We start from the raw sequence: 24,827 nt of genomic DNA, 5'->3' as shown, positions 1-24,827 counted from the left end.
TCCCCTCTCTGGGCCCCAAGTGACTTTTCCCTAGCTGAGAAAGGAAAAGTGTAACTGCCAACAGTATAGTCCAAAAGGAGACATTCTAATGACAAGCATCTCACATAAGCATATTATGAAAATAAATAAAACATCTTATTTATCTATGTTACCCAACTAATTCTGATTCATCCACAACACTTTGCTCTGTTGTATCGGCTTTCGTGCTATGTATTATTGTGCACTCGTTATTACGGGTCTAGTCCTGTGTATTATTTAGAGGTTTAAACCTCACTCTTTTGTTTGGGTTGCATCCCTGTGTTTTAATATATACACACACGTGTTTGTTTTGGGCTTCGTCCCCGTTGTTTTCATGACGTACTTTATTTTAGGTGGAGAAATAAAAAAAAACTATTACGTATTCCTGCGCCTGTCTCCTATCATTCTACAGCGTGACATGTATGAGCAGACATATTTGTTAATTCTATGTACGGAATATCGGTGCTATATCTGTGGAATATGTGAAAGGCTAATATCACCGATAATATCGGTTAGCCGATTTATCGGTCGGGCTCTAGTTTTAATCATATAGATGAGCTTTGGGGATGTGTCAACATTTTCAGTTGGTCTGGTCCTTTTGTTACCCTTTTGGACGGCCAGAATGTATTTGCCAAGAAAAATGGGCATTATAGACAGTTGTACTTCAAATAATCACTTGATATGCTAACCTGTCTCTGTCTCTCCCTCTTCCAGCTCTGGTGGACATTACTTGCACTCTGCTGCTGCTCAACTCAGACTTTACCACCGCTTGGAATGTCAGGTATGGACACCAACCAATGACTCCAGCTCCCACCAGCTGTGTTGTGTTTTAGGTCCAGGACGATAGCAGTATCGTAATACTCGTTAGTATTGGAAACAAACATTATTTTGTCATCCAGAGTCACATTTATTTATTTTCCAAGTTATAATATGCAATATTTTACATACAGAATGTTTAGAAAGGACCAAAACTTTCGTTCTGCTTCATGTTTGAATTTTTGCCATGGAAAAAAATATTGCTACAGTGGGGCAAAAAAGTATTTAGTCAGCCACCAGTTGTGCAAGTTCTCCCACTTAAAAATATGAGAGAGGCCTGTAATTTTCGTCATAGGTACACTTCAACTATGAGAAAAAAATATCCAGAAAATCACATTGTAGGATTTTTAATGAATTTATTTGCAAATTATGGTGGAAAATAAGTATTTGGTCACCTACAAACAAGCAAGATTTCTGGCTCTCACAGACCTGTAACTTCTTCTTTAAGAGGCTCCTCTGTCGTTACCTGTATTAATGGCACCTGTTTGAACTTGTTATCAGTATAAAAGATACCTGTCCACAACCTCAAACAGTCACACTCCAAACTCCACTATGGCCAAGACCAAAGAGCTGTCAAAGGACACCAGAAACAAAATTGTAGACCTACACCAGGCTGGGAGGACTGAATCTGAAATAGGTAAGCAGCTTGGTTTGAAGAAATCAACTGTGGGAGCAATTATTAGGAAATGGAAGACAAACAAGACCACTGATAATCTCCCTTGATCTGGGGCTCCACGCAAGATCTCACCCCGTGGGGTCAAAATGATCACAAGAACGGTGAGCAAAAATCCCAGAACCACACTGGGGGACCTAGTGAATGACCTGCAGAGATCTGGGACCAAAGTAACAAAGCCTACCATCAGTAACACACTACGCCGCCAGGGACTCAAATCCTGCAGTGCCAGACGTGTCCCCCTGCTTTAGCCAGTACATGTCTAGGCCCGTCTGAAGTTTGCTAGAGAGCATTTGGATGATCCAGAAGAAGATTGGGAGAATGTCATATGGTCAGATGAAACCAAAATAGAACTTTTTGGTAAAAACTCAACTCGTTGTGTTTGGAGGACAAAGAATGCTGAGTTGCATCCAAAGAACACCATACCTACTGTGAAGCATGGGGGTGGAAACATCATGCTTTGGGGCTGTTTTTCTGCAAAGGGACCAGGACGACTGATAAAGGAAAGAATGAATGGGGGCATGTATCGTGAGATTTTGAGTGATAACCTCCTTCCACCAGCAAGGGCATTGAAGATGAAACGTGGCTGGGTCTTTCAGCATGACAATGATCCTAAACACACCGCCCGGGCAACGAATGAGTGGCTTTGTGAGAAGCATTTCAAGGTCCTGGAGTGGCTTAGCCAGTCTCCAGATCTCAACCTCATAGAAAATCTTTGGAGTCTGTGTTGCCCAGCAACAGCCCCAAAACATCACTGCTCTAGAGGAGATCTGCATGGAGGAATGGGCCAAAATACCAGCAACAGTGTGTGAAAACCTTGTGGAGGCTTACAGAAAAAGTTTGACCTCTGTCATTGCCAACAAAGGGTATATAACAAAGTATTGAGATAAACTTTTGTTATTGACCAAATACATATTTTCCACCATAATTTGCAAATAAATTCATAAAAAATCCTACAATGTGATTTTCTGGATTTTTTTTCTCATTTTGTCTGTCATAGTTGAAGTGTACCTATGATGAAAATTACAGGCCTCTCATCTTTTTAAGTGGGAGAACTTGCACAATTGGTGGCTGACTAAATACTTTTTTTGCCCCACTGTATACTAGTATCATGCCGGCCCTATTGTGCGTAAGCTACGTGTGTATATATGTTGTGGCTGCAATAACAAAGTCCTGTAAATAGACCCACTCTGCCCGCTCACTCCCTATCAGCTAGACAGACAAAAACTACCAGATTCCTTGATATAAATTCTTCATGCAACAAAATGTATTCCTTATGATCTCGGAGGCTGCTTTTTAAATGACATTCTCTAGAACGTTTCAGTCAGTACTGTTTTTAAATATTAACTACCCTGAATTCTTAGCTGCTCTGAAAAAATTAGGCCATGCTGTCTTTTTACTTGTTTGAACCTCCGCTGAGTCTCCTCATATTTGTTTTTGCTTTGTCTTTATGGGGTATTGTGTGTGTATATTGATTTGGGAAAACATTTATTTATACATTTTAGAATAAGGCTGTAATATAACAAAATGTGAAAAATGTCAAGGAGCCTGAATACTTTCCGAATGCACTGTATATTGTCTCATTGCATTAGTCTTTTATTCTTCTTTCTAGCTATTTCAATCTCACGGTTTAATGTTAGACATTCACTATCTTTCAAAAGAAAAGGAAAAGCCACACACTCGGGTAGCTTTGATGCAATCATTTCTTAACACTAATTACAATAATTTATTTATCAACGTTTCGATAGCAAGCTGTCTTCATCAAGGTTTCAAGAGATTCAGTCTCCTATAGAGCAAGACTGATAAATCGGTTGACGGTTATAATCAGCCGATATTAGCCTTTCACAAAAATGATATCAGTCTTTATTCCACAGATAAAGCACCGATATTATATACATAGAATAAACAAATAAGTCTGCTCATTTGCAGTAATGTTTTGAAAATGTCAATGGTTGCCTGACATCATCATTCAGCCCTAGGTCACAACTTGAGCGAGAGTAGGCATGGTAGTTTGACGGTGAATAGCTTGTCACAGCCAGTGTATATGAATAAGTAAATAATTAGAAGAACACTTCACCAAGCAAGCAGCCCTGTCCTCATCACCAAGGCCATGTGTTTGCATTCATGATAAGTAGCTAACGTTTGCTAGCTAGATAAATTAGAATGTGTGACTAAAACCAGTGAGGCAAGCATTTGCCTGCATAAACATTTTCAGTCATCCGCGCATGCCATTCTGCAATATAATGTATGTATGGTTTCTGTGAGAAAACATTGTTGTAATGAACAGCTAGCTTGTGCTTGTCATAACTTACTCTCATTGCGAGGTTGCCATAAAGTGTTTGTTTACATGACCTTTGACTATTGTAAACACTGTAGTATATCTACTCAAGACAAATGCTGACACCTAGTGGTGAGATTAGGAACATCATGTTACTGCATTTCAATGCTTATTTGTGAACAGTGCAGTTGAAAGAAAGTTTAATTTATTCAGCCAGACACCCCTTGTGGCGGTTTAGCACAAACACTTTTGCATTCTTCTTATCCACTGCCATAGATAGACACATCTTTAAGTTGTACCTAAGAAGGTAAACTAAATCCCATACCGGTCGGTCTCTACTCTCCAATTGGTTCTTTCTGGAGATACACTATATATACCAAAGTGTGTGGACACCCCTTCAAATTTGTGGATTTGGCGATATCAGCCACATCACAATGGTATAATGACAATGGTATAAATTAAAGCACAAAGCCATGCAATCTCCAAAGACAAACATTGGCAGTAGAATTGCCTTAATGAAGATCTCTGTGAATTTCAATGTGGCGATGCCACTTTTCCAACAAGTCAGTTCATCAAATTTCTGCCCTGCTAGAGCTGCCCCTGTCAAATGTAAGTGCTGTTATTGTGAAGTGGAAACGTCTAAGAGCAACAACGGCTCAGCCGCAATGTGGTAGGCCACACAAGCTCACAGAACGAGACCGCTGAAGCACGTAAAAATAATCTGTCCTTGATTGCGACACTCACTACAGAGTTTCAAACTGCTTCTGGAAGCAATGTCAGCACAAGAAATGTTTGTCGGAGGCTTGGTTTCCATGAACGAGCAGCCGCACACAAACCTAAGATCACCAAGTGTCGACTGGAGTGGGGTGAAGCTTCCCCGCCATTGGACTCTGGAGCAGTGGAAACGCGTTCTCTGGCGTGATGAATCACGCTTCACCATCTGGCCGTCTGACGGACGAATCTGGGTTTGGAGGATGCCAAGAGAACGCTACCTGCACAAATGCATAGTGCCACCTGTAAAGATTGGTGGAGAAGGAATAATGGTCTGGGGCTGTTTTTCATGTTTCGGTGGTCTCGGGCTGTTTTTCATGGTTCGGACTAGGCCCCTTTAGATCCAGAGAAGGGAAATCTTAACGCTACAGCATACAATGACCTTCTAGACGATTCTGTGCTTCCAACTTTGTGGCAACAGGTTGGGCATGACAATCAAATACAATTTTATTTGTCACATGCGCCAAACACAACCTACCAGTGAAATGCTTACTTACAAGCCCTTAACCAACAATGCAGTTTTAAGAAAAATAAGTGTTAAGTAAAAAATATGCCCCTGTGCACAAAGCGAGTTCCATGCAGAAATGGTTTGTCAAAATCGGTGTGGAAGAACTTGACTTGCCTGTACAGAGCCCTGACCTCAATTCTATTGAATACCTTTGGGATGAATTGGAACGCCGACTGTGAGCCCGGCCTAATCGCCCAACATCAGTACCTGACCTCACTAATACTCTTGTGGCTGAATGGAAGCAAGAACCCGCAGCAATGTTCCAACATCCTAGTGGAAAGCCTTCCCAGAAGATTAGAGGCTGTTATAGCAGCAAAGGGGGGACCAACTTCCTATTAATACCCATGATTTTGGAATGATATATGTTCACCATGCAGGTGTCCACATACTTCTGTTCATGTAGTGTATTTTGGCCAGCTATAGGTTGTATTCAGTTGTGGGCCCTATTCATGAATTGCACGTTTCATGAACATTTGTTTTAGAACTGACTCCCAAACTAAGCGTTTTCCTCATTGCATTGTCAATTGACAAGGATGAAGATATTTTTTTTTACTCATCGCTACAACTTTCCAACGGACGAGTCACGTGTCCTCCGAAACATGACCCGCCAAATCGTGCTTCTTAACACCCGCCCGCTTAACCCGGAAGCTAGCCACACCAATGTGTTGGATTAAGCACTGTTCACCTGCTTACTTTAGAAATGTCATTGTATACTGAACTAAGAATATAAACTCAACATGCAACAATTTCAAAGATAAATCAAAATGAAAAATGAGTTACAGGACATCAGTCAATTGCAAAAAAAATATTTGGCCTTAATCTATGGATGTCACGTGACTGGGAATACATCTGTTGGTCAAATATACTTTAAAAAACAAGTAGGTGTCGATCAGAAAAACAGTCAGTATCTGGTGTGACCACCATTTCGCTCATGCAGCGCGACACATCTCCTTCGCATAGAGTAAATCATGTTGTTGATTGTGGCTTGTGGAATGTTGTCCCAATCCTCTTCCATGGCTGTGTGAAGTTGCTGGTTATTGGACACTGATTAATCAGCCAATTTTTATATATATATGTGTGTGTGTGTGTGTCTGTGTAATAATGACAATTACAACAATACTGAATGAACACTTATTTTAACTTAATATAATACATAAATAAAATCAATTTGGTCTCAAATAAATGAAACATGTTCAATTTGGTTTAAATAATGCAAAAACACAGTGTTGGAGAAGAAAGTAATCGTGCAATATGTGCCATGTAAAAAAGCTAATGTTTAAGTCCCTTGCTCAGAACAATATCAAGGGACATATGCTTGTGGTTCCTTTTAACATGAGTTTTCAATATTCGTAGTTAATACATTTTGGGTTGTAGTTATTATCGGACTATTTCTCTCTATACAATTTGTATTTCATATACCTTTGACTATTGTGTGTTCTTATAGGCACTATAGTATTGCCAGCCTAATCTCGGGAGTTGATAGGCTTGAAGTCATAAATGGAGCTGTGTTTCAAGTATTGCGAAGAGCTGCATGCAAATGCAGGAAAGTGCTGTTTGAATGAATGCATGCTTACGAGCCTGCTGCTGCCTACCACCGCTCAGTCAGACTGCTCTATCAAATATCAGATTACATACTTAATTATAATATAATAAACACACAGAAATAGGAACCTTTGGTCATTACGGCTGCATATACCCTGACACTGCTTGCACTGAACGCAAGAGAAGTGACACAATTTCCCTAGTTAATATTGCCTGCTGACATTAATTTATTTTAACTAAATATGCAGGTTTAAAAAATATATACTTGTGTATTGATTTTAAGAAATGCATTGATGTTTATGGTTAGTTATATTGATGCAACAATTGTGCTTTTTTTTGTGAATGAGCTTTTGTTCAATCATCACCCATTTGGCGAAGTAGGCTGTGATTCAATGATAAATTAACATTGATTATATGCAACGCAGGACAAGCTAGTTAAACTAGTAATATCATCAACCATGTGAAGTAAACTAGTGATTATCTTTTGATTGTTTTTTATAAAAATAAGTTTAATTCTAGCTAGCAACTTACCTTGGCTCCTTGCTGCACTCGCGTAACAGGTGGTCAGCCTGCCATGCAGTCTCCTTGTGGATTGCAATGTAATCGACCATAATCGGCATCCAAAAATGCAGATTACCGATTGTTATGAAAACTTGAAATCGGCCCCAATTAACCTGCCATGCCGATTTAATCGGTCGACCTCTGATCCAGAGCATCCCAAACATGCTCAATGTGTGCAGGTCATGGAAGAACGGGGACATTTTCAGTTCCCAGGAATTGTGTAAAGGTCCTTGCTACACATGGGGCTGTGCATTATCATGCTAAAACATGAGGTGATGGCCGCGGATGAATGGCACGACAATGGGCCTCAGGATCTCGTCACGGTATATCTGTGCATTCAAATTGCCATCGATAAAATGCAATTGTGTTCGTTGTCCGTAGCTTATGTCTGCCCATGCCATAACTCCTCCGCCACCATGGGACACTCTGTTCACAACATTGACATCAGCAAACCTCTCGCCCACATGACACCATACACATACACAATAAGCCTTTTGTGTGTATGGAACATTTCTGGGATCTCTTATTTCAGCGCATGAAATATGGGACCAACACTTTACATGTTCCGTTTTATCATTTTGTTCAGTGTATTTCCAGGCCACTATAGTGTAATTTAGACTAAACAGTCATTAGCCACTGTTCAAAATGACTGGGCATCACTCGACTTTTGGGCACCAATGCTGCGGCTTCTGTAGAACTTTCATAACAATAACAACGAAACAGAGTGATTGAGCTGCAACCCATGAATTCGGAGTTGAGATAACCATGTGTAACAGTATTGCTTCCTTCCCTCTTCTTGCCCCAACCTGGGCTTGAACCAGTAACCCTCTGAACTAGAGTTGGGCGATGTTCCGATAGCATTGTCTACCGACGATGATTGATGGCCTTCGTCAACGCTGACGACATTATGATGTGACAGACAATGGTCTATTTGAACTTTAAAGTAGTCTCGCAGTGCACAGTGGGGTAGGACACAAGTGACATTCCGAGTAATTTGTCTATTTCTATTTGCTGTAGCCTATTTCAATAAATATGTTTTCTACAGAACGCTAGAGAGGAATGTAGGCCAGACAAAGCGGAGAATCCTACCAAAGTGTACAGTCAGAAAATATTGTTTCTCTCTCTCTCTGTTGGATATGGCATGGGCCTTAGGCTATAGACTAAACGTATTTAAAAAAATTAGAACATAACTATCTTGTAAAGCTGTTTTTAAAAACTTCCATTCTCTCTCCATTTGATAGGCTATGAGTATCTTTGGGATATTGGCTACGCTTCCATCGTTTTGTGCATGGCCCTCTTCCAATAAAACATTGAATCTAACGGAGTTACATCTCAAAACCTTATTTGAATAGCCTTAAAACGTAAGGTAGCCAGGGGACTAATAATGAGAGAGAACAATGTCAATAGCCTACAATAAAATCGAATGACAAGTTTAATCAAGTTTAAGCTTATTTAGAAAGAAATTATCCATGGGGGCCAGACAAATTCAGCCAGTAACACATCCTCCTACTAAGCCTATCATAAAAGCTTTAAGACAAGTTAAAGGTTGCAATATGCAGAAGTTGCTGTGCCATTTCCTGGTTGCTAATATTCTAATAGTTTTCCTAATTTCAGTTATGTGACAAAAGAAGCAAGTGTAGAGAATCATGTACCATCTAAACCGCTGTGAAATATATGTTCAATAACCAAAAATATAGAATTTTCAACTGTTTGAAGCTGATGTACAAAACCGAAGGTAAAAGACTGAAAAACAAACTTAAGAACGGGAAGCATAAAAACAGTGCACATATAACAGATCTACCTCTTCTTAGACTTGCTTTCAATGATAATGACAGATCTATAACTCACATTTCCTTGTGAATTTGGTCGGGTCGCCCAAAATGTTACATATTGCAGCTTTAAAGTTATGAACAGTAACTTATTTCCCAAATATTCTAGTTTAAGAAAGTGTTGTCCTAAAGTTGCACGTTTAAAAATAACAAGAATGGAAGTCTATAGCCTCGGCATAGGCTATTCTCAACCACAGCTGTATGAGAGCTAGAACAAACAATAATATTTATTTACTATTATTTTAAGAGGCAAAAAAAGAAATTATCCAGTTATTACCTACTAACTATCTAGCCATTTCACATTGGCTAAATATGCATGCTTAGCTAATGCGTAAATCATTCATTAACGTAAGTCGGATTTTTACATACACTTAAGTTGGTGTCATTAAAAATCGTTTTTCAACCACTCCAAAAATGTCTTGTTAACAAACCTATAGTTTTGGCAAGTCGGTTAGGACATCTATTTTGTGCATGACACAAGTAATTATTCCAACAATTGTTTACAGACAGATTATTTCAATTCTAATTCACTGTATCACAATTCCAGTGGGTCAGGAGTTTACATACACTAAGTTGACTGTGCCTTTAAACAGCTTGGAAAATCCCAGAAAATTATGTCATGGCTTTAGAAGCTTCTGATAAGCTAATTGACATCATTTGAGTCAATTGGATGTGTACCTGTGGATGTATTTCAAGGCCTACCTTCAAACTCAGTGCCTCTTTGCTTGACATCATGGGAAAATCAAAAGAAATCAGCAAAGACTTCAGAAAAAAAATTTAGACCTCAAGTCTGGTTCAAAATTGGGAGCAATTCCAAATACCTGAAGGTACCACGTTCATCTGTACAAACAATAGTACGCAACTATAAACACCATGGGACCACGTAGCCGTCGTACCGCTCAGGAAGGAGATGCGTTCTGTCTCCAAGAGATGAACGTACTTTGGTGTGAAAAGTGCAAATCAATCCCAGAACAAAGCAAAGGACCTTGTGAAGATGCTGGAGGAAACAGGTAGAAAAGTATCTGTATCCACAGTTAAACGAGTCCTATATCGACATAACCTGAAAGGTTGCTCAGCAAGGAAAAAGCCACTGCTCCAAAACTGCCATTAAAAAAGCCAGATTACGGTTTGCAACTGCACATGGGGACAAAGTTTGTACTTTTTGGAGAAATGTCCTTTGGTCTGATGAAACAAAACTAGAACTGTTTGGCCGTATTGACCATTGTTATGTTCGGAGGAAAAGGGGGAGGCTTGCAAGCCGAAGAACACCTTTTCAACCGTGAAGCACGGGGTGGCGGCATCGTGTTGTGGGGATGCTTTTGCTGCAGGAGGGACTGGTGCACTTCGCAAAATAGATGGCATCATGAGGGAGGAAATTTACGTGCATATATTGAAGCAACATCTCAAGACATAAGTCAAGCAGTTAAAGTTTGGTCACTAATGGGGATTCCAAATGGACAATGACCCCAAGCATACTTCCAAAGTTGTGGCAAAATGGCGTAAGGACAAAGTCAAGGTATTGGAGTGGCCATTACAATGCTCTGACCTCAATCCTTTAGAACATTTGTGGGCAGAACTGAAAAAGCGTGTGCGAGCAAAGAGGCCTACAAACCTGACTCAGTTACACCAGCTCTGTCAGGAGGAATGGGACAAAATTCACCCAACTTATTGTGGGAAGCTTGTGGAAGGCTACCTGAAACGTTTGACCCAAGTTAAAGAATTTAAAGGCAATGCTACCAAATACTAATTGAGTGTATGTAAACATCTGACCCACTGGGAATGTGATGAAAGAAATTAAGGCTGAAATAAATAATTTTCTGATTATTCTGACATTTCACATTCTTAAAATAAAGTGGTGATCCTAACTGACCTTAGACAGGGACTTTTTACTAGGTTTAAATATCAGGAGTTGTGAAAAACTGAGTTTAAATGTATTTGGCTATGGTGTATGTAAACTTCCGACTTCAACTGTATGAACTTTCACAGTGAATGCTTTTATTTTTACGTTTCGTACGATTTAATTGAATATCGCCAAATGCATTTTTTTTTTTTATTGTGCCTATTTAATGCAAACCTTGCTGTTAATAGATCATAATGCAGCATACAACAGAGCTAAACATTGGTAAATGACAAGTTCACTTTGTCATTCATAGCCTAAAACGCATATCAAGTGCAAATGCGCTGTTTAGCCCACATCTGAAGGGTGGGAGGTATTTAGGATGTCGCCTACTGTGGATCGCTAAAATATTATGATTACACTTCCTTCATTCAAATATTATGGCGACACTTGGAAACTAAGCTCAAGTTTTCAGTGTGGCCTGTTATCGTCCAGACTTGTTGAAATATCTTCTGGCTTTGAAAAAAATCTCCAGGCTTTCGTCATAGCTGTCAATTCTTTGAAAAATAAAAAATTCTTACAGGTGGCAGTTTGGAAAAAAAAACGAATCCCGTCCGAATCGTTCTCTGGTGTAACGGACATTCTGGGGTAATAAATTAATAACCAATGTTCTCTTGTAATACTAGTCCCTTGCGAATAGGGCTGAAGACAACAAACACCCTGGTCAAATCATTCTGTCATACAAAATACGTATCCAACTGTCAAGGTCACATACCTAATCGTTGCCTGGTATATTTCATTAAGCCCTAGCCGCTTTCAAACATTTGCTCATTTGGCAGATAATAAAAAAAGTAGTCAGGCTATTTAGCCTGTGAATGTGTTTGCTTGTACATTGAGTGTCTTTGAGGATCTAACTTGCCTAACTTTGATCAATTCAAATAACTTATTTTTCCTGTGAGAAGGTTTTGTGTTTCATAAAACAAAAACAAGTATGCAAATAGCATGCAAACAAATGTGCCCAATGCAGTAACATAACATTCACAATCGGTAAAGAACATTGAGATTGACAGTCATTGAATAGTTCCTCTCTTCTGTCTGTTTTGGCAGGAAGGAGCTGCTGCAATGTGGCGCCCTAAATCCAGAGAGAGACCTGTACCTGGGAAAACTGGCCCTCACCAAGTTCCCCAAGAGCCCCGAGACATGGATACACAGGTAGGACTGGAGAGGGGTGTGTGTGTGGTGTGTGCCTCCGCGTGTGTCCACGTTAAATATTTAAAAATATTAAACTGGCGGTTTTACGATGCATGTTTAGTCACCAGTGGACCAAAATAAAACGATGGCATTTATAGGTTCCACTGTAAATCCTCTCACACACTAAAACACAACACGCATTCAAACACGTCACATGCACATACACACGGTTAAACAGGTCCAATCATTACTGCCTCTACTGAGTCCCTTCTCGACTCTAAACCAGGCAACAGAATAAATCTTTGAAATATTATTGATGGAGTAAAGTTATACAATTTACCACCACTAACCCAAGCTGGGAGGGAAGAAGGGATGGAGAGAATTAATGAGGGATGAAGAGAGAAGGAAAGCAAGAGAGTGTGGGTTGGAGAGAAAAGGGGGGGGAGAGAGAGAGGGGGTGGTGGTGGAGAAAGAAGGATGGAGAAATACTTAGTAATAAAGAGAGAGAAACAGAGGAAGGTACAGAAGAAGAAGGGATGGAGAGAGTGGGGATATATTTCTTGCGAGACGGACGGTCTAACCTATTTCCCACAGTTTAATCCCCCCCGTTCCCCACACCATCCGCGTCATGTTAGATCAGGACCAAGCCCACTCCTGTAGGCCGTAGGATCACATCCCATTGAAAGACACCCCGTGCCCCAAGGGACCCTAGGAAATTATGGTCACATGATTGTCACTGGCCTGACACTGGATTCATTCAGTATATTGTAGAAGTAGGGGGAAAAGGGAGGAAGGATGAGGGGTTAGAGGTAGAAAGCAGGTAGAAATAGAGAGTCGGAAGTTTACATTCACCTTAGCCAAATACATTTAAACTCAGTTTCAGAATTCCTGAAATTTAATCCTTGTAAAAATTCCCTGTCTTAGGTCAGTTAGGATCACCTCTTTATTTTAAGAATGTGAAATGTCAGAATAATAGTGGAGAGAATGATTTATTTCAGCTTTTATTTATTTCATCACATTCCCAGTGGGTCAGAAGTTTACATACTCAATTAGTTCTTGGTAGCAATGCCTTTAAATTGTTTAACTTGGTCAAACGTTTTGGGTAGCCTTCCACAAGCTTCCCACAGAATTAATTTATCCAACGATGATAGCAAGCTGTCCAGGCCCTGAGGCAGCAAAGCAGACCCAAACCATGATGCTCCCTCCACCATACTTTACAGTTGGTATGATGTTTTGATGTTGGTGTGCTGTGCCTTTTTTTCTCCACACAGTGTTGTGTGTTCTTTAGTTTAACTTTAGTTTAATCTGTCCACAGAATATTTTGGAACATCCAGGTGCTCTTTTGCGAACTTCATATTTTTTGGGGACAGCAGTGGCTTCTTCCGTGGTATCCTCCCATGAACACCATTCTTGTTTAGTGTTTTACGTGTCATAGACTCGTCAACAGAGATGTTCGCATGTTCCAGAGATTTCTGTAAGTCTTTAGCTGACACTAGGATTCTTCTTAACCTCATTGAGCATTCTGCACTCTGCTCTTGCATTCATCTTTGTCGGACGGCCTCCTAGGGAGAGTAGCAACAGTGCTGAACTTTCTCCATTCATAGACAAGTTGTCTTACCATGGACTGATGAACATCAACTCATTGATTGGACTCCAGGTAAACTGACTCGTGACTCCAATTAGCTTTTGGAGAAGTCATTAGCCTATGGGGTTCACGTACTTTTTCCAAACTACACTGTGAATTTTTAAATTATGTATTTAATATAGACAAGAAAAATACAATAATTTGTGTGTTATTAGTTTAAGCACACTGTGTTTGTCAATTCTTGTGAATTAGATGAAGGTGAGGTCAAATGTTATGACCAATTTCTGCAGAAATCCAGGTAATTCCAAAAGGTTAGATAGATGGATAGATTATTGCATTTTGTGCTTGTCTACCGGAGAGTGGAGGTTCCATTTGTGGATTCCAGAAGCAGTTGGTTTATATCCTGTAGCATGTGAATAGGGATTATTATGTCACACTGAGACATGGTCACGGTGAATGCTGGTTCTACAGCCTGAATTTAAAATTAGATTTTTTTTTGTCACCGGCCTACACACAATACCCCATAAGTGGAATTATGTTTTTCATTTTTTTTTTAAACAAATTAATTAAAGATGAAAAGCTGAAATGTCTTCAGTCACTAAGTATTCAACCCCTTTGTTATGGCAAGCCTAAATAGGTCCAGGAGTAAAAATGTCACATAAGTTGCATGGACTCGCTGTGTGCAATCGTTGTGTTTAACATGCCTTTTGAATGACTACCTCATCTCTGTGCCCCACACATACAATTATCTATAAGGTCCCTCAGTTGATCAGTGCCTCGCAAAGAAGGGCACCTGTTGGTAGTTGGGTAACAAATGAAAAAAAAACAGACATGTAATATCCCTTTGAGCACGTGTCAAACTCATTCCACAGAGAGCCAAGGGTCTGTGTATTTTTGCTCCACTCTTGTACTTGATTGATGAAATAAGTTAACAACATTGTAGTTACTCCACAATACTAACCTAATTGACAGAGAGAAAAGGAAGCCTGTACAGAATAAAAAATATTCCAAAACATGCATCTAAAGGCACTAAAGTAGTACTGTAAAAATGCTATGATGAAACTGGCTCTGAGGACCGCCACAGAAAAGGAAAACCCAGAGTTACCTCTGCTGCCGAGGATAAGTTCATTAGAGTTACCAACCGGAAATTGCAGCCCAAATAAATGCAGTAACATCTTAACATCAATTGTTCAGAGGAGACTGCGTGAGTCAGTCCTTCATGGTCGAATTGTTGCAACGAAACCACTACAAAAGGACATTAATGAGAAGAAGAGACTTGCTTGGGCCAAGAAACACAAACAATGGACATTAGACATTAGATTTTTGTTTCCAACTGCCGTGTCTTTGTGAGACGCAGAGTTTTTGTATTTATTATGGATCCCCATTAGCTACTGCCTTGGCCGGGCTCTGGCAAAATTAAGCCTGTTATACAATTTTAAAAACATTAACAGTACATTTATTACAGAATTCACAACACACTAAGTGTGTGCCCTCAGGCCCATACTCCACTACCACATATCTACAACGCAAAATCCATGTGTACGTATGTGTATAGTGCGTATGTTATTGTGTGTGTGTGTGTGCGTGCGTGCGTGCGCCTATGTTTGTGTTACTTCACAGTCTCCGCTGTTCCATAATGGGTATTTTTACCTGCTTTTTAAATCTGATTCTACTGCTTGCATCAGTTACCTGATGTGGAATAGAGTTCCATGTAGTCATGGCTCTATGTAGTACTGTGCGCCTCCCATAGTCTGTTTTGGACTTGGGGACTGTGAAGAGACCTCTGGTGGCATGTATTGTATGCATGGGTGTCCGAGCTTTGTGCTAGTATTTTAAACAGATAGCTTGGTACCTTCAGCTTGTTAACGCCTCTTACGAAAACAAGTAATGAGGAAGTCAATCTCTCTTCCACTTTGAGCCATGAGAGATTGACATGCATATCATTAATGTTAGCTCTCCGTATACTTTTATGGACCAGCCGTGCTGCCCTGTTCTGAGCCACCAGCAATTTTCCCAAGTCCGTCTTTGTGAACAGTAGTCCAGGTGCAACAAAACCAGGGCCTGTAGGACCTGTCTTGTTGATAGTGTTAACTTCTTTGGGGTATCCTCCCTTCTGAATTTCCTTCTGGAGGATGAAGGCATTCACCACAGAAATGTCAATGAAATGATAGAAAAATGTCTTGTACCATTTCATGGTCTTGTGGACAACATTGTAGTATCCTATCAGTGCATCTGACAGGTCCACACCTCTCATGCCCTTGTTATAGTCCTTCACAACAGCTGGAATGGGGATTTTTTTTTGTGGTCCATCCCCAACTACCCCCAACTACCCCCATCGCCACTGAAGGACTTGTGGATAGTTGTGCACATGACCACCTCTCTGGCATCCATCCACTTTACAAAGAGCAGGCCAGCTTCACGAATCCATTGTATGTCGTTCACCTTTGTTTTTGGAAAGTCCACTCTGTTGGTCCAAATAGTGCCACAAGCCCACACATCCCGCTTCCTCAGCTCTGTAAACAGAGTAGGGCTTTTGTAGAAGTTGTCCACAAGCAGTTTGTAGCCCTTCCCCAGCAGTTGAAAATCCAATAACTCCATAACGGAATCATAACTCAGTCCATTACCGGTAGCAAAACTGTTTTTCCAAACTGCAAAATTGCAAGTGTAGGCACACACAGAATCAGCCAAAACAAACAGTTTGTAACCCCACTTGGTTGGTTTGTTACGCATGTATTGTTTGAGGCTGATTCTGGCCTTTGAGGCTACCATCCCCTCATCGATGGACAGGTTCTGGGCAGGCTGAAAATAGGTCTTGCAGGCCTCAACGATGTTGAGAGGTTTGATTTTGCAGAGCCTATCAAACCTTGGTGTGCCTCTCTTCTTGTAATTCTCCCCATCAACTTCTGGGTCACTGATGTGAAGGGTCACTGATAGTCAGAAACCGTTTACAAGACATGACAACCTCACCAGCCCCATGTAAATGACCATTGAAAAGTTGCAGAAAAGGTCTGACATAGAAATGGTGTTCCATGCCTCTTTCTTTCCTGCCTGCTTCTTAGCCCCGTACTCATTGATGTTCGACACCAGGGAATCAACAACTGATGAGTTGAAAAACAATTAAAAGTTGAAGGGGGCTGTACTTTGCAGTCATGTCTAGTTGAGGTCCTGGCTGCCTTTTGGGTCTAAAAACTGGTGGATTTGGTTCCACATCATCTTCTAACACAAAGTGCCAACGACTCTCTGGCCCTCTGTCTGCAGGTTTCTCTCTTCCCCACCTCCTCCTCTTTGTCACTGACTTCACACCTCTAGATGGCCAGGTAGGTGTGGAGCCGGAGACAGCGGGGGTCCGGCTGGATGAACCAGCTTCAGAGGGAGATGGACACCTAGACATTGCCGGCTCATAATCAGAATCACTGCCACTGTGACCGTTTACAATCCAGGGTAACTCCAAGCAGTTTATTCACCTCAACTTGCTCAATTTCCACATTATTCATTACGAGATGTAGTTGAGGTTTAGGGTTTAGTGAATGATTTGTCCCAAATATGATACTTTTAGTTTTTGAAATATTTAGGACTAACTTATTCCTTGCTACCCATTCTGAAACAAACTGCAGCTCTTTGTGTTGCAGTCATTTCAGTCGCTGTAGTAGCTGACGTGTATAGTGTTGAGTCAGCCACATACATAGACACACTGGCCTTACTCAAAGTCAGTGGCATGTTGTTAGTAAAGATTTTTTTTAAAGCAAGAGGCCTAAACAGCTACCCTGGATAATTCCTGCTTCTACCTGCATTATGTTGAAGAGGTTTCCATTAAATAACACCCTCTATGTTCTGTTAAACAAGTAACTCTTTTTCCACATTATAGCAGGGGGTGTAAAGCCATAACCCATATGTTTTTCCAGCAGCAGACTATGATCGAAAATGTCAAAAGCTGCACTGAAGTCTAACAAGACAGCCCCCACAATAATGTTATCATCAATTTCTCTGAGCCAATCATCAGTCATTTGTGTAAGTGCCGTGCTCGTTGAGTGTCCTTCCCTATATGCGTGCTGAAAGTCTGTTGTCAATTTGTTTACTGTGAAATAACATTGTATCTGATCAAACACATTTTTTCCCTAGAAGTTTACTAAGGGTTGGTAACAGGCTGATTGGTTGGCTATTTGAGCCAGTAAAGGTGGCTTTACTATTCTTTGGGAGTAGAATGACTTTAGCTTCCCTCCAGGCCTGAGGGCAAATAGGAGTGGCAATTATCGTCCGCTATTATCCTCAGTAATTTTCAAACCAGATTGTCAGACCCCGTGGCTTGTCATTGTTGATAGACAACAATCATTTCCCCACCTCTTCCACACAGACTTTACGGAATTCAATAGTACAATTCTTGTCTTTCATAATTTGGTCAGATATATTTGGATGTGTAGTGTCAGCGTTTGTTGCTGGCATGGCATCCCTATGTTTGCTTATCTTTCCAATGAAAAAGTAATTCAAGTAGTTGGCAATATCAGTGGGTTTTGTGATAAATGAGCCATCTGATTCAATGAATGATGGAGCTGAGTTGTCTTTTTTCCCAAAAATGTAATTTAAGGTGCTCCTAGGCTTTTTACTATCATTCTTTATATAATTTGTCTTTGCTTCATAGTATAGTTTATTTTTATTTAGCTTAGTCACATGATTTCTTAATTTGCAGTACGTTTGCCAATCAGTTGGGCTGCCAGACTTATTTGCCATACATTTTGCCTCATCCCTCTCAACCATACAATTTTTCAATTCCTCATCAATCCAAGGGGATTGAACAGTTTTTACAGTAATTTTCTTAATGGGTGTGTGCTTATTAGTAACTGGAATTAGCGATTTCATAAATGTGTCCAGTGCAGCATCTGGTTGCTCCTTATTACACACCACAGACCAGCAAATATTCTTTACTTCATCAACATATGAAACACTACAAAACTTATTGTGTGACCTCTTATACACTATATTAGGTCCAGCCTTTGGATCTTTAGTTTTCCTTGATATGGCTATTATATTGTGATCACTACATCCTATGGATTTGGATACTGCTTTAAGGCACATTTCTGCAGCATTAGTTAAGATGTGATCAATACATGTTGATGATTTAATTCCTGTTCCTTGAGTAGGTGAATCCAAAATAGGTGACCTACGTTTTGAATCCAAAATAGGTGACCTACGTGATTCGTGTAGATCCGATGAGAAAAGTTTGAGTGGGGGCGGGGGGGGGGGGGGGGATACAGCCAGCAATACTGGCTGTATCCAAGGCTCAGCCAATCATTCACACAACAACAGAATGCGGCACGCGACTAAAGAGAGAAGAGACTACCAACTTGCTAGTTACAGCATCAGCGCACGCTTTTGAAAGAGTGGAAAAGTGGAAAAGCAGTTTGCCAGTTACAGCAACAGCGCGTCCCCTGACGAGAACAAAGAGGTAGTTTAGAAGTCTGCCAACGAATACGATGGAGGTGAGAAGGTGTACTATGAGCTGATCAAATTATTTAGTTTATGGTGTGAAAATTTGCTGGCTAACAAAGTCAGACAGCTAGTTAAAGTTACAACATCAGATGAGCTAACGTTAGATATAGTATTAACTGGTATACGACTCTTAACGTTCCTCAAACTATAACATTGTTAGTTGCTCACTGGACCCTGATGGAAATCTGAGTGAAATATTAACTCGATAGCTAGCTACCGACCTTACTACTATCTATGAATTGTTAGATTACTTGTTAGATATTACTGCACTGTTGGAACTAGAAGCACAAGCATTTCTCTACACTTGCAATAATGTCTGCTAACCATGTCCATATGACCAATAAAATTGTATTTTATGTTTTCCCTCTAGTTTTCAGAATGAAAGAATTAGGTGAAGATAAGGCATTGTTTGTTTAACAAGTGGATTCAGCGATTAAGTGGAGCTGGAGCTGGGCCTGGTTTAAGCTGGATGTCACTATAGAGTAGAGGTCGACCGATTATGATTTTTCAACGCTGATACCGATTATTGGAGGACCAAAAAAAGCTGATACCGATTAATCGACCGATTTTGTTTTATTTATTTGTAATAATGACAATTACAACAATACTGAATTAACACTTATTTTAACTTAATATAATACATCAATAAAAATACATTTAGCCTCAATAAATAATGAAACATGTTCGATTTGGTTTAAATAATGCAAAAACAAAGTGTTGGAGAAGTTAAAGTGCAATATGTGCACAATATGATCAATATTCCAAGGTAAGAGGTTTTAGGTTGTAGTTAATATATTATTTATAGGACTATTTCTCTCTGTACCATTTGTATGTCATATACCTTTGACTATTGGATGTTCTTATAGGCACAATAGTATTGCCAGTGTAACAGTATAGCTTCCGTCCCTCTCCTCACCCCTACCTGGGCTCAAACCAGGAACACATCGACAACAGCCACACTCGAAGCAGCGTTACCCATCGCTCCACAAAAGCCACGGCCCTTGCAGAGCAAGGGGAATAACTACTCCAAGTCTCAGAGCGAGTGACGTTTGAAACGCTATTAGCGCGCACCCCGCTAACTAGCTAGCCATTTCACATCGGTTACACCAGCCATTAGGCTGATAGGCTTGAAGTCATAAACAGCGCTGTGCTTGCGAAGAGCTGCTGGCAAAATGCACGAAAGTGCTGTTTGAATGAATGCTTACGAGCCTGCTGAGGCCTACCATCACTCAGTCAGACTGCTCTATTAAATATCATAGACTTAATTATAACATAACACACAGAAATACGAGCCTTTGGTCATTAATATGGTCAAATCCGGAAACTATCATTTCGGGGAAAAAAACGTTTATTATTTCAGTGAAATACGGAACCATATCTAACGTGTGGCATCCCTAAGTCTAAATATTCTTGTTACATTGCACAACCTTCAATGTTATGTCATAATTACGTAAAATTCTGGCAAATTAATTCGCAATGAGCCAAGCTGCCCAAACTGTTGCATATACCCTGACTCTGCATGCAATGAATGCAAGGGAAGTGACACAATTTCACCTGGTTAATATTGCCTGGTAACCTGGATACTTCTGTGTATTGATTTTAAGAAAGGCATTGGTGTTTATGGTTAGGTGGCTTCTACTGCATTCGCGTAACAGGCAGGCTCCTCGTGGAGTGCAATGAGAGGCAGGTGGTTAGAGCATTGGACTAGTTAACTGTAAGGTTGCAAGAATGGATCCCCCGAGCTGACAAGGTGAAAATCTGTCGTTCTGCCCCTGAACAAGGCAGTTAACCCACCGTTCCTAGACCGTCCGTGATAATAAGAATGTGTTCTTAACTGACTTGCCTAGTTAAATAAAGGTCTAAAAAAAAATATTTAAAAAAATAGGCAAAATCGGCGCACAAAAATACCGATTTCCGATTGTTAACCTCTTGAACCTCTGGGGGCAGTATTTCATTTTTGGATGAAAAACGTTCCCGTTTTAAACAAGATATTTTGTCACGAAAAGATGCTCGACTATGCATATAATTGACAGCTTTGGAAAGAAAACACTGACGTTTCCAAAACTGCAAAGATATTGTCTGTGAGTGCCACAGAACTAATGCTACAGGCGAAACCAAGATGAAATTTCATACAGGAAGTGAGCCAGATTTTTGAGGCGCTGTGTTCCAATGTCTTCTTATATGGCTGTGAATGTGCAAGGAGAGAGCCTACACTTTCTGTCGTTTCCCCAAGGTGTTTGCAGCATTGTGACGTATTTGTAGGCATATCATTGGAAAATTGACCATAAGAGACTACATTTACATGTGTCCGCTCAGTGTCCTCCGTCGAAACTATTGCGTAATCTCCAGGTGCGCGCATTTTTCCATTATGAACAGAGGAGAAACCAAACTGCCACGAGTGACTTATCATCGAATAGATATGTGAAAAACACCTTGAGGATTGATTCTAAACAACGTTTGCCATGTTTCTGTCTATTATGGAGTTAATTTGGAAAAAAGTTAAGGTTGTAATGACTGAATTTTCGGGGGGTTTTCTCAGCCAAACTTGATGAACAAAACGGAGCGATTTCTCCTACACAAATAATCTTTTTGGAAAAACTGAACATTTGCTATCCAACTGAGAGTCTCCTCATTGAAAACATCCAAAGTTCTTCAAAGGTAAATTATTTTATTTGAATGCTTTTCTTGTTTTTGTGAAAATGTTGCCTGCTGAATGCTAGGCTTAATGCTATGCTAGCTATCAATACTCTTACACAAATGCTTGTGTAGCTATGGTTGAAAAGCATTTTTTGAAAATCTGAGATGACAGTGTTGTTAACAAAAGGCTAAGCTTGTGAGCCAATATATTTATTTCATTTTATTTGCGATTTTCATGAATAGTTAACGTTGCGTTATGGTAATGAGCTTGAGGCTATAATTACGCTCCCGGATACGGATTGCTCGTCGCAACAGGTTAAGAAAACTTGAAATCGGCCCTAATTAATCGGCCATTCCGATTAATCGGTCAACCTCTACTATAGAGGTGAAAGGAACACCACACACTTTCCCTCTTTCTCAGTTTTTCAATAAGGTCGATAAAAAGGGGTATGCCAGGTGTACTCTGCCTGAAATAGATCATTTATGCCAACAAAGGGTCTCATGCTCTTCTGGCACATTGTAGAACAGCACAGGTAGACTGTGTACAATGTAATAACGTGCAGTGTAGCCCAGATACTGCCCACCACCAGCACCATTCCGCCAGGGGCCAGAGAAGATTAGGGAACAAGAGGCTCAGCTTCCTGTGCCCACTGTCGACCGCATAGCAAATGTAGAGGTACGTGTGTTAGGTCATTAGCATCACTATTTGAGAACCTTTAGTGTAGGTGAAATAAACACTTTTGAGCAATTTACACAAGATATGTAGTGTGCCTGCTTTTAGGTAATTTCCTAATTTGTGTCTTCTAGGTGTTGTGACATGACTATCATTAATGCAATGACATGCTATTTATCGAATAATTAACTGTGTAATTATTACGTGATTTAAATTAATCCTGTAACAATTAACTCATTAGTAACCTGGGGCCCCGCAGGAAAAGTTTGTTTAATGAGTTACTGTTTCCCGTATTAACTCAAATATCAATCTCGATATCATAGCAGTCAATCATTTCCTCATATCAGTCTCATTCTGAATGTCGCATAATCTGTTAAATCTGCATGAACCCTAGTCTACTTGATGGCTCAGCGATACACAAATTGGCTTAATTATTTACTAACTAAATAATCACACAGAATTATATAAACACAGAGGATAGATTATACGTTGATTACTAACATAATGCAATGAAAAGTCCCTAGTGTACTAAACCGATATGACAGCTTGTTACACGATGAAAAGGGGTGGGGAAAGAGAGCGGGAGAAGGAGAGACAAATTAATTAAACTATCGTACGTACAGTTGAATAATACGCTCATCGTCAGTATAGATATTTGGCAGCCTACCAACCGCTCATTCGGATTTGGAAATGCAATGTACATTATTACGCTTGCATGTCTGTCTTTTTCTGTTGAAATTGCCCGATCCTTGGAACAGTCTAGGCAACAAATTAAATTGGATTGCTTTCTTTAAATGTTTTAGCTGTGAGTTAGGGTCACATTAACCACTTTATTTTGCACACAGAGACTGATCATGTAGATCATATTCTATTCTTGATCATATGTTGTTTAATTAGTTTAAACCTGCATTTCCCCCTGCAGGGATTCTTTGCATGTTTCAGTGCAAAACAAGTGCCACCTTTTTGGTCCCTCATCAGTTTGCATCCCTGATATTTATGCTTGTATGTCTGTCGTCTTTCTCTGTTGAAATCGCCCGATCCGTCTGTTAAGAAAAATTTGACAGAAAGTCTCTGGTTGTGTAAGTCTCTGGTTGTCCACCAAAGATCACCATGTCCTTACGCCAGTAGCAACCCTGCCACTGCTCCACGTTTTCTGGTCTAATGTCAATTTCGTTAGGAGTCCTTTATAAGCACTCTGGAAAAAGGGTGTTCCATCCTTTTGGCATGTCTGTGCTCATGTGGGCATGGTTACTTGACTGGGTAAAACTTTACATAAAAAACAATTATCTCAATTCGAAGACTAAAATCACATTTCATCTTCTCACAAATAGTTTCATATTTAATTATCTAAGTTTTACAACATTTAGATGTAACTCTGACATACATTGGAAACTATTAGTTACAATGTTTCCGTTATAACGTCTTTAATGATATCACCAAACAATAAATGCTTACATGATTGTTCTTTAAGTCCCTCCTGAACATTTCCCACATTCTTTGTGTTAGGAATGTTGTTTCATTATCCACTTTTGGATGTTGTAGTTTTAGCGGAAAGAATCTGCTTGTAACAAAGGGTTATTTCCCCTCAATACTGCATGGCCAGGGAGAGACAGTTCCTGCAAGGTATTTATGACCGTCATAAAACTGGCCAACTCCCCCAGGAGAGGAGGGTCTTGAGAAACGTTTGTTTAGCCGGCACCTTTGATCCAGGAGGGCAAGTCATGATATAGGCTGTGGTCCTTGTTGTCCTAGCAGAGCATTCCCTCCCCTTTGCTATTGCTCCAGTAATTGTTGAGCTAGTGCAAAATCTTGCCGTTGACGAGGTGGCTTTGGAGAGGATGAAGCTCTCGAGAACAGCGGCATCCGACAAGATGGTCAATGGCCTAGGGCGGACCTTCTCATACCTGAGGTTTCCTTTTTCTTTGAACTTGGATGAGAGCACATCTAACAGCAACAAAAAGGTTGTTCTCATATTTAATTATTGTTATCTTATCAATTTGGCATTCTATTCACTCTATTTGCACTACTTGTATCTTGTTTTAATCTTCTCTTACACTTTTGGAGAGCGCAAGTAGAACGCATTTAATTGTCCAGTCAACATCTGTTTACTGTGCATTTGACAAAATAACTGATTTTGTTTGGTTTGATTTTTGAAGGTCCTCTCCATGCTGGCATGGGAAAGGTTGTGGTGGAGCACTTGGGGTCCCTGGAGGTCATAAAGGTGAATGCCGTCAGCTTGGACAGCGTGCTCTGCGACTTCTTCAACCATAACATTCTTGTAGCATCATGAGAGGTAGCAAGACCGGCATCGAGACAAGGATCCTTCCAAACCTGCTCGACATTGATGGAGTCTCCTGCCATCACATCCACAATGCAGCAAAGAAGTTTGCAGAGCCCTTCGACCACCACCTTGAGCAGCTCTTC

At 40.2% G+C, this 24,827-nt stretch overlaps 1 protein-coding gene across 4 annotated transcripts in view; it reads left to right on the top strand.

The window, feature by feature from the left end:
• The window catches only part of LOC139411212 (protein prenyltransferase alpha subunit repeat-containing protein 1-like), a 64,769-nt gene that overhangs the window by 13,692 nt on the left and 26,250 nt on the right, over positions 1-24,827 (top strand). For all 4 annotated transcript variants that reach the window (XM_071157199.1, XM_071157198.1, XM_071157197.1 and 1 more), the window contains 2 exons: positions 733-799; positions 11,941-12,045. In XM_071157199.1, the coding sequence (XP_071013300.1) occupies positions 733-799; positions 11,941-12,045 (172 nt within the window). The remainder of the gene's footprint in view (positions 1-732; positions 800-11,940; positions 12,046-24,827) is intronic.

Source organism: Oncorhynchus clarkii, chromosome 6 (genome assembly GCF_045791955.1).
Source record: "Oncorhynchus clarkii lewisi isolate Uvic-CL-2024 chromosome 6, UVic_Ocla_1.0, whole genome shotgun sequence".
Taxonomy (NCBI): domain Eukaryota; kingdom Metazoa; phylum Chordata; class Actinopteri; order Salmoniformes; family Salmonidae; genus Oncorhynchus; species Oncorhynchus clarkii.
This window is presented reverse-complemented; position numbering and strand designations above follow the sequence as displayed.